Consider the following 10,381-nt stretch of genomic DNA (forward strand, 5'->3'; position numbering starts at 1 on the left):
TTATCAAGAGTCGTTTGAACAGTTTAGTTTTTTTCTTATCAGCATAAATTCTACGATAACAAGCAAAACGACTCTCTAGATCTCGGCAAACAAGTATTCTTCAATTAACATCTGGATCCATATCCATTACTTGCTGCTTAAGTGATTCTAAACTGTGAAATATTCCATCCAGCTCTTTGATTGTTATCTCCTTTGGAACCTCATCTTCACATTCCACTTGTTCATTGTTTTCTTATGCCATTGTTGTTCAATTTCAAGAAGATCGTTTTCACTGAAAGGTTTTAAATTTAAATCCAATAATTCTTTAACATCTTCTGCATCAACACCATCAAAACCAAGGTCTTCACCAATTCCAATGATTTCTTAAACCATATTGTTCAGGATTTTGAAAACCATCTAAATCATTAGCACATTCTGGCAAAAGGTTTTTCCAAACAGATCTCATGCAGCTAGAAGACACTTGCTCCCACGAGTCATGAATGTTTTCAGCTGCATGTTTAATGTTAAAATTTTCCCAAAATTTTTGGAGTTTAATCACATTTTCTACCGCTGTTGTTTCTACTGCCTTTGAGAATGTGTTTTTAAGAAAATAGGCTTTGAAAGTTGCAACGATGCCCATATCCATGAGTTGTAGCAATGATCATATTTGGTGGAATTTTGATAAATATAAAGGCGTATTAATTAAAACTCTTGCCACATAATATAAAGGGATTATCGCAATTAATTTTGCCGAGTTAATCAAATCCTGCGGTAAGCAAGAGATACCTGTATTTGCTAACAAGTTAAGGAAGTATTCTCACACTACCTAGTTACTAACATGAGAGTTAAAGAATTATGAAACTTGTAATAATGGCAAAGACCTGGGAGTGTGGGGTTTTAATTTTGGATGCATGTGGAATAGGGGAAAGGGCTTTAATGCTTCTTCTAGAAATTAAACTATGTTCTGCTAGTTCATCATATATACATTCGATTCATTTTCTTTCAGCACTATGCTAAATACTGCTAATTTCTAGAAAGTCGCTTTGGTTGGGGACTGAAAATATCGTTAGCATGAATATCATATCAATACAATGACATATCTGATTTATTAACCAAATGATACCAGAAAAATAAACATCAAATATATTTAAGTTATTTATTCATCATTTTTTTTTTTCAATGAAATTTATGTGCATGATTTTTTTTTCTTTTTCTTCTTCTTCTTCAGGGAATCCTTTAAGTTGCAACTATCTTGACTTGAAGTTACTTGTGATTGAAAAAGTTCCCTATCCCCATCATCTGTTTCAACTGTATTAGGTTGCTGTGCACCGTGAATATTACTGTTCATCATATTTAATGTTTCATAGTACTGATTACAATCCAGGCTGCTAACTTCTGGTTCAAAAGAGCAGCTTTCATTTACCACATCTTTATGCTTTTTCTTCTTCTTTTTCTTTGAATGTAGCATACAGTTATTGTTATCTTCATTTGCATTGGTGACCTGCTGAAAAGATTCCTTATTATTTAATTCAGCAATATCAGGGTCTGCTTCATTTTGTAAAATGGCATCATTACTTATTTTGAAATTTTTCTCAGAGGAAACAGAGCAGACTTTCATATCAAGACAGTGATTTCCAAACGATTCATCTTTGCATCTTTTCCTTTTCCTTGATTGTTGGCCAATTAACATAATATCTGCATTTTTTTCTCGGGACATGGGCTTATCACTACAGGTGTTGAATCTGTGTTTTGTCGATGGAAACGGAGATTCATCACAATCGGGATCAACATATTCGTCATCTGGTATGGATTCTTTTTCCTCTAAGTCATTTACGATAAACTGTTTCATCAACTGCATACAAGTATCGGTGATTACACCACGAACACGAATTACTCGTTTATGAATGTCAACGTTTGTGATCTGAAATAAAATTTCTTTTCCAATGGTTACATAATGCTGTAATTTTTCGAAATCTGAAGTTTGTTCAATATGTATGGAAACATTAATGCAACTGTGAACAACACAACCAATATGATTTGTGCTTATCCGATTAACAATACCTTTTACAATGTTACCTTTCGTTGGTTGGAAAACTTGGAAATCTGCTTCAATGTCATAATGGACCACTGGTTGATCTGCTAATATGGTGCCATGTGGATTGACGAACGAAATATTTTTGTATGCTACTACAACTCCTTCCAACGACTGCATATACTGACTTTTCCAGTTCTCAAACGTTTCTTTAATTCCTTCCACTTCACGGCCTAAATATGAAGGCGGCAAAGCAATGTGAACTTTATGTCTTATGCATTTGATACATTCAAAGTCGTATTCTTCGGAAAGCATTTCAGTTTTAACACACATATTATTCAGAAATGTGCACTTACAAATCTTAACAGTAGATTCGTAAGTTAACAACACACAAACAAAAATTAAGAAAATGTAATCATCTGGAAATTAACAAAATAATCAGCGTCACACTCACGAATTACTAATAATTTGAATGAAAAAATGTATATATTAAAGCAATCAAAACTTCAATCACTCTCCGATGGTGCTGACACTTACAATTAAAAGTAGCTAGATGGCGAAGTAGTCGTTCAAAAAAGCCCCAAATACAACCTAAGAGAACAGAAATTAAAACTAAATAAATTTCTGTTTCGAATTCCACTACTTTTAAATAGATTAGTAGGATTTTTAAAATTGAATTATATAAAAAATCCTCTAACGTCTTTGGCAATAAAAGCCCACCCAGGTCAATTTTGTAACCCTCCAAGAAGCAAATCCTTTCCTTCATGCTTACACGGTGATCAGAATACATTATGAAAATCATGGAAACAACTACAGTGTTATAGTAAAATTTTAGTTTAGTATAACCCAAAAGAAGCAAACAAAATATTTCTTGTGTAATGATGTTCAAATTGGGTTAAACAATTTATCATATTTAAAAAATAATCATTTAATGCTTAGCTACCATCCTTGTAACTTTCATAAAGGTAGGTCTACCGATTTCAAGGTTAGTGGATTTTTTGACAGACAGAGAAAAGTTTTTTTTTTTAATTAAATTCTTTGACTCAGCGACAATCATTTCCAGAACATGCAAGACTACATACGAAACAATTATTATTATTATTATTATTATTATTATTATTATTATTATCGAGATGGCGGCACATTTGAGCCGTCTCTCTTCACTGCGTACCGCTTAATTAGTGATAGCCTTGGGCCATCTGTCTCTGATTGGGTACCAGTGGAGATTGAACTGCCCACTCAGTCTCCAAAAGTTAGATAGGGCTAAATGGCCTCGCCTACTCCCGTATATACGGGAATAAAAAGGCGTTAGCTGATTTTTTTATTATTATTATTATTATTATTATTATTATATGGTCACTCGCCTATGAATCTATTCTACTATTCTGCTCAAGTCTCGTCGCCTGGATTCCTTTGAGATAAGAAAGTGGGAGAAATGATTGATAGGCGAGTGACTAAGTTGGTGAGTGGTGTAAGGAATGCTCTCAATGTGTACCACATTGATGGAACAGCATTCCAATAGATTGATGAGACTTGGTGTTGTTAGTAGATAGATGTAGTAGCAATAGTAATAGTAGTAGTATATGGTATTGATACATCCAGATGTGGATGTATCAATCCATATAAAGAGGGATAATAACTTCTTTATCTCTCCATGTTAGTGTTCTTCAATAACCAAATAATTCTGACTTATCTTGGACATCTTTTTAATATGCTTTCTGCTTTAACAAAGTCCAGCAGTATCACTGCGCAGCCATTACCCTTGTCCAACTCACTCCTCACTCTGTTATAAAAAGTTAATAAATTACTAATGCAAGGTCTACCTTTAACAAAACCATGTTGGCCCCTAAAGAGTATCATATTCTTAACCACTCATTCCTGAATTCTGTATTTAACCAACTATTCCAATACTTTTACCACCACTCCTGAGATGGTGATTGATATATAATTTGTTATCTTAGAGCCTCCTTTATGCAAAGGAACTATTTACTTTCCTTCCACTCCCTAAGGACCACACCATAGCTCAAGCTTAAATTAATTAGCCAACTGAGAGGCATTGAAAATTCCTTTGTACATTCATGTAATACCAGAGCTGCAATATCCTAAGTACCACTGATTCACTAACTTCAATTCTCATATCAGTTATCCTACAAAGGTAAAGAAATATCCTCGTGACAGACTTTTGAAAAGTGGTCACTCAGTGACTCCACTATGACTAACTAGAGATAAGGCTGAATACCCATATGCTGGTATTCAGCATGCGAGGATCTGGTTACATCTGTTTATGAATTCCACTGCTTATATATAATAAATTTCCTGGTTGTTCTGGATATGGGCTATTCAATGTTACTTAAATTATAATGAAATAAATAAGTATAAAACTCTTTAGGATGGTTGCTCAATTCTATCATAAGTGTATTAAATGCATAATATTATAAGCTTTATTTTTATTTTTTGAAAGGGGTATGTTTCAAGAGTGCAAGCATCCCAATCACTTGGTTTAAAATTTTAAATTTGTGTAAATTATAAATAACTCCAAAGAACACCAAACTGTAATTTTCAGAAGGTTTGATATTTTACGTTTATCCATTTTGTTATAAACACATTTAAAACTGCCATTATTATTGGTCACCGGGATATAATCTATGAAAACTAATCCGAGTCTTTCTCAAACCAGATAGCAGCACATTTGCATAACAATGCAAATAAATTTCAAAACAATGCAAAACGATTCAATTATTTGATATAAAAAAAAAAGAAGTGAATCTTACCAAATACAAGAATGAGACATTTCACACTCCAGTAAATATTTACTGTGGTCGCAGTGAGAGATGTCCTCAATATAGCTACATTCATCAGCCCCCCCCCTCCCAAATATACCATTAAATTATATCTTTTGGAATCATGGTATCATAAATCCATAAGTCTATATGTAATTTCGTTAAAATTATTTTATAAAACAATTCGTTAAAATTATTTTATAAATCAAATTCTTTTCTAGTAATGTTTGAAAATTTTTCAAATAGGGTAAAATTTACAGCCTTGTTAAAGGTGTCAACATCTGGTAGAAGAAAAGGCAACAAAATGATTGCCAATATCATTATGAAAATTATTTATGAATTGAAAATATATTATAATTGGCGACTTTAACATTTTCAGAAGGGCTAAATTTTGGTCCCAAGTTATATTTTTTTAAAATATTACAAGAAGTTTGAATAAGTAAAGCTTAATATTAAAAAGCTCCTCCATTGCGTTGCATCGTTTGATTGAAAAAGGCAAAGTTCAATTATCATCATGAGGAGAGAAATCTTGATTTTTTAGCAAGTTTTCTTATCTTCCGGAATTTTAAAACTCAGGTTTTTAAAACTCACACAGACAAATCAACTTTGAGAACATACAGAAACATCTACAGACAAAAAATAGTGGTGGTAGTAAATGGTGTTGTGTGTGAATGATGATGGTAGAGGGTTTTCTGTATAGTTGGTGGATTAAGGGGTGGAGACAGAGAGTTAGAGAGTGGTGTCCTCCCTTGATGAGTAGTTGGACTCCATGGAGGTGTCACATAATACTAATAATAAGAAACATACTATTGAACTATTAAACATGATATAATATTTGCTTTAAATTTCGAATCATATACTATAAAGATTTTCATGATGGGTCAATTGAATATACAGTATATCTACTCGTATATAAGAGCTGTAGCTCAGATCAAGTGGTGTTTGCACTTCTTAGCGCCAAACCGCCCAAAGATAGAGGGTCGTCAGTCGTATTTTACTCGCAGAATAGAATAACTTTTTCTAAGCCGTTTTCGACCAGTTCTTGAGATAGTCGATCTCCGACATGTACAGTCGAGTTTTTTCTCCCAGAAACTCGGGTTTTTCGTGCTGTAAATTCAAGAAAATGGACCGTAGAACCCTAAGACCTAAAGAAAATCGACAGTAGGCCCTCGATTTCAGGCATTAAAATATTATGTTATGGTTAGGGACCAAGAAATGGTGGCACTTGTTTGCAGTCTCCTCACTACGTGCCATTTTAAATTAGTAACTAGTGATAACCTGTGATTTTAAAATTGAACACAATATACTAATGTTTCATTGCCCTCTTCAAGAGGATAATGAAGCATTAGTGCTTCATGAAAAGGGCACTTTTCGACGCATAAACATTGTGCGTCGAAAAGTGCCATTCGTGTTAATAGCCCTGGTGTGCTTTCAAAATGCATACACCTTTGAGTCCTTCAAAAAGATGTAAAGAGGGCACAGCAGGTCAAATTCTTAGCGTTTTAGTATTTTTATTTTACCCAGACCCGCTGAGAAGGCGATCTGGGTGAGCTAACATTTTGAGCTCAGCCAGCACCTAGCTGATTGGCTGTTGCGTCGTACCGATCCAGTTGAATGTTGTCACTTGTCATGAGTTGAGCACTTTCTGTATTGGACGGCTGTATTACAAACAGCTGTTACACATGTTTTCTTGAACTGAAAATTTGAAAATGGATATTAGGAGAAAAATTCTAATTGTTTTTTTCTTTTGCTTGTGCAGTATAGCATCTGCTGAGGTTGCAAAGTTTTTAAACGGTATAGAGAAATTTTTATTCTAGCATTCGGAAACAACAGACAGTAAAAATATCTATTCCTGGATAAAAATGAATATTCTGTGTATTATAAGACGTTGTTGATCTACAAAAAATACTAGCATATGTGAGATTAATAAGACTGAACTACCGCTGATACTTAAAAAAAAAAACATTCTTTTTTATATATGAAATTGTGCTAAAAACTGTATTAATTCTGAATACTTTTTTCCTCCAACAATTAAAGATAATTAAAATCGATGTAAAATGAAAAGAATGTATATATAGTTTTCATCGACAAATAATTTAAAAAAAAAATGCTAAAAGACGTTTATTGATGTAATTATTTAATTAAATCAATAATTATAAAAATTTATTGATGTAATTATTTGTCTTGAAACTTTTCCCCTGAAAAATTTTTAGCGGACGCACGCCCATGCATAAGGTCCAATTGATGTGAAATTAGTAGCGCAGGTTGCATAACCTACACGACAGCACACCCAACCGAAATGGGCACGCAACGCCACTGATATGTGTGTGTGTGTGTGTGTGTGTGTGTGTGTGTGTGTGTGTGTGTGTGTGTGTGTGTGTGTGTGTGTGTGTGTGTGTGTGTGTGTGTGTGTGTGTGTGTGTGTGTGTGTGTGTGTGTGTGTGTGTGTGTGTGTGTGTGTCATTAATCTGCAATCAAGCAACGCCTTCTTGAATCAATCTTGAAGCAACGGCTACTGGAATCATTTATAAACCTCAAGAGGACTGGCTCAGTACACTCGCGATATTCAAAAAAGGACATCCCGTAGTTCATTTCTGAATGCAATTTTAAGCATAAAACTCTGATATGGATTTACTCGTATTTAATTAATATTAATATGTTCACAAATCCAAATCAGCGGATACTCCACAGAAGGAACATAGAGTGGACTGGGTGTGTGTGTGTGTGAAAAGTGTAGATAATGGTTTCAGGAGTAGATGTGTTAGTTTGCAAGAAAAGATTAAGATAGTCAAGGATATGGGAGTGACATTTAAGTCTAGGGATCAACAAAGCTGTACTTATGCACAGGGGCACGAGGCTGTAGCTGGCAGTTTCCGAAAATTTAGGGCCAATATAAAGGACCAAAACGATGACGATGGTGTCCCGAGCACTCGAGCTGCGCTAATCTCTGAAAAAGTGTAAGTGTTTCCCTAGGGATGGAGGTAGTATAAGTAGAGAGAGAGAAATGGACCAGGCAGGGGTTGAAGAGTCAAATCCGAGAAGTAGAGTCATTAGGACTTGGTATAGAAACAGAAATGAGCAAATATATATGTTTATAAATGCTAGAAGTACTACCCACAAGGGGAATGAAATTATAGCATTCCTTCCTTTCCGTGCAATGGTACACGGCCGTGATTCCCGGGGAGGAACGGCACCATCTGGGTCCCCCCAAATTTTATCCGGGCTCCGGAACCGGCATAGCTGACGAATCAGACCTATGGCTGGGTCAGTATTCCTGGCTATAATCCGTGTGTGTTCACGAGACCGGTTTGTCTGCTTGCAGGATGAAAACCCCCAGATAAACTGGTGGGAAAAAACCTGCTGTCCACGCCCAAGACCGACTAACTTGGCTATGGCTGAGAAAGATCCTTAAGCTCCTCGCGTCGTCGACGGGAATAGAAGCTAGGACACTCCTTCCCCCAGGCATATGGTTGCGAAGCGCATAGCCACTAGGATAACCGGACATTATAGCATTAATAGAGTTCATCTGCCCAAAAGTTGTTCAAAAATGGTTGAACTAGGATAAGATTCTGATAGGAATACAGATGGAGCGATATGTAGGCTTTCGTCAAGACTAACAAGGCAAAAAGGGAGGAGGAGCGCTTTTGATGATGGCAGAGGAGTTGTGCCCCTTTAGAGCAGAGATGCCCTAGTAAGAAATCTAATAAGAAATGACTGATTAGCATTTTTATGGCAATCAGAGATAATGAATTGTATTTTTGTAGTACATTATTTCCATGGGTGAGCTAAGGGTTAAATAATCTGGAAACGTTGATCCGCAGATCAATCTGTAGAATTCAAACAAGCAGGATGATGGGTACATAATATTCGATTAAAATCCTTTGTTTCTTAATTGGTGGTGGTCGGTAGATGGCATTGTGTGTAGTTGGAGAATTAATAGCAGAGACAGTGAGCTGTGTGTAATTTAGTGTGTGTAATAAAGTGCCTCCCCACGATCATTCCTTGGACTCCATGAGATATCACATAATAATTATAATTATTATCACTTTTTAGGCTCAACAAAAAGTTTAGAAATATTAAAGCTAAAATATACTGATAAATTGTAATAAAATACGAAAAATTAAGTTAAATATTGATTGAAATTAAATAAATACATAAATACTTTTTAAAAAAAACTGTGAAACATAAATTGCCAATAGCAGCTATGGTTATGAATAGTCATTTGTTCCCTTCGTCCCCACAAATAAAGCATATTATGCGTTTTATTTGGCATAGCAAATGCAGATCATTTTAAGCGTTTTTGCTATATTAGTATACAATACTTGAAAAAAGGTTAACAGACACAGTTGACTTCTTTCCAAGAAGTCAATGGGGCATACTTTCCACAAGCGTATGATAGCGATAAATGTTAATTTTGGACCATTCTTCTTCTTCTTCTTCTTCTTCTTCTTCTTGTAGGCAAGTAATGAGGTCCTGGAATTTTGTGAAGCGAACGTCTGTTGACTTCACCCTACGATTCAGTTGATCCCACAAATGTTCAATAGGGGTGAGATCAAGACTCTTTGGAGGCCAGTCGAGTGTGGTGATCTTCATGTTCACAAACCAAGTAATTACATCAAAGTGTTTTTTTTTTAATTATTGAAATGGTCATTTCCATAGAAACGCCACAAAGAAATAATCATTGCATTGTCCAGGATGTCCAGAAACCTCGCAGTACAACGTTCATGGACCATAAACAGAGATCTGAAGCCAAACCAGGACAAACAGGACTATACCATCACACCGCCAGATCCGAATTTCATAATTGGGATTACACACTCTGGTAAGAGATGTTCAATCGGCATCCGCCACACCCGTCCATCTGCTCGGTAGAGGGTGTAGAGTGATTTGACACTGTTTTTGACAGCTCCATAACACTGTTTTCCAAGTGACCACGCCCCATAACACGCACTTTGCACCACTGAAGATGGCGTTTCATGTTAGTTTGGGTAATGTGAGGCTTGCAGATTGAAGTCCTACCATGGAAACACATGTTGTGTGAGCCTAGGTTTCGAATGTTTTTGTGCACATTCGTGTTCCAGTCGGTGCCCGGAACTCTGCATTCAATGTATCGGCCGAACAGCGACGGTTGTTTCATAATATCCTTCGTAGCACCCTGCGGTCACTTTTGGTGAGTATGGTGGGTCTTCCACTGTGAATAGCACTTGCAGTTGATTCCCTGCACTTCCATCTCAGTATGGTATTACTGAGTGTTGACCTGGAGTGGCTATTTGCCGAAGAGATAGGCCTGTAACATGACATCCTCTCACATTGCCTCTTTCAAACTCTGTCAGTTCCATTTTTGCAGCCACATCACCCGGACGCAGCTGCACTGACTTTGAAGCATCATATTTCTCCAAATTAAACTGGCTACAGGCAGGTGACTCCTTACATGGCTCAATGTGCCTTACCCATACGGGGTGTACGTTGACTTCTTTCCAAGCAGGGTATTTTAATACAGTATACTAATATGATGGCTTTTCATATGACTGTCAATGACTAAAGAAAGGAGAAAACGATAATAATTATTTAAAAAAATCTTTTATTATTT

General features: G+C 35.8%; 1 protein-coding gene across 1 annotated transcript; it reads right to left on the bottom strand.

Moving 5' to 3' along the window:
• Positions 1-1,165: 1,165 nt before the first annotated feature.
• On the bottom strand, positions 1,166-2,521 carry LOC150092219 (uncharacterized). Its single transcript, XM_090415199.1, has one exon. It carries the CDS (start codon positions 2,342-2,344, stop codon positions 1,166-1,168), a length of 1,179 nt encoding a protein of 392 aa, XP_090271325.1. The 5' UTR covers positions 2,345-2,521.
• Between the last annotated feature and the right edge of the window lie 7,860 nt (positions 2,522-10,381).

The sequence above is a fragment of the Typopeltis vanoorti genome, unplaced genomic scaffold, assembly GCF_054136105.1.
Source record: "Typopeltis vanoorti isolate ZY-2024b unplaced genomic scaffold, IOZ_Tvanoo_1.0 HiC_scaffold_1479, whole genome shotgun sequence".
NCBI classification, from domain to species: Eukaryota; Metazoa; Arthropoda; class Arachnida; order Uropygi; family Thelyphonidae; genus Typopeltis; species Typopeltis vanoorti.

Bases quoted from the DNA above. Each gene is read 5' to 3' on its own strand.
- LOC150092219 (XM_090415199.1), bottom strand. From the start codon at position 2,344: ATGTGTGTTAAAACTGAAATGCTTTCCGAAGAATACGACTTTGAATGT.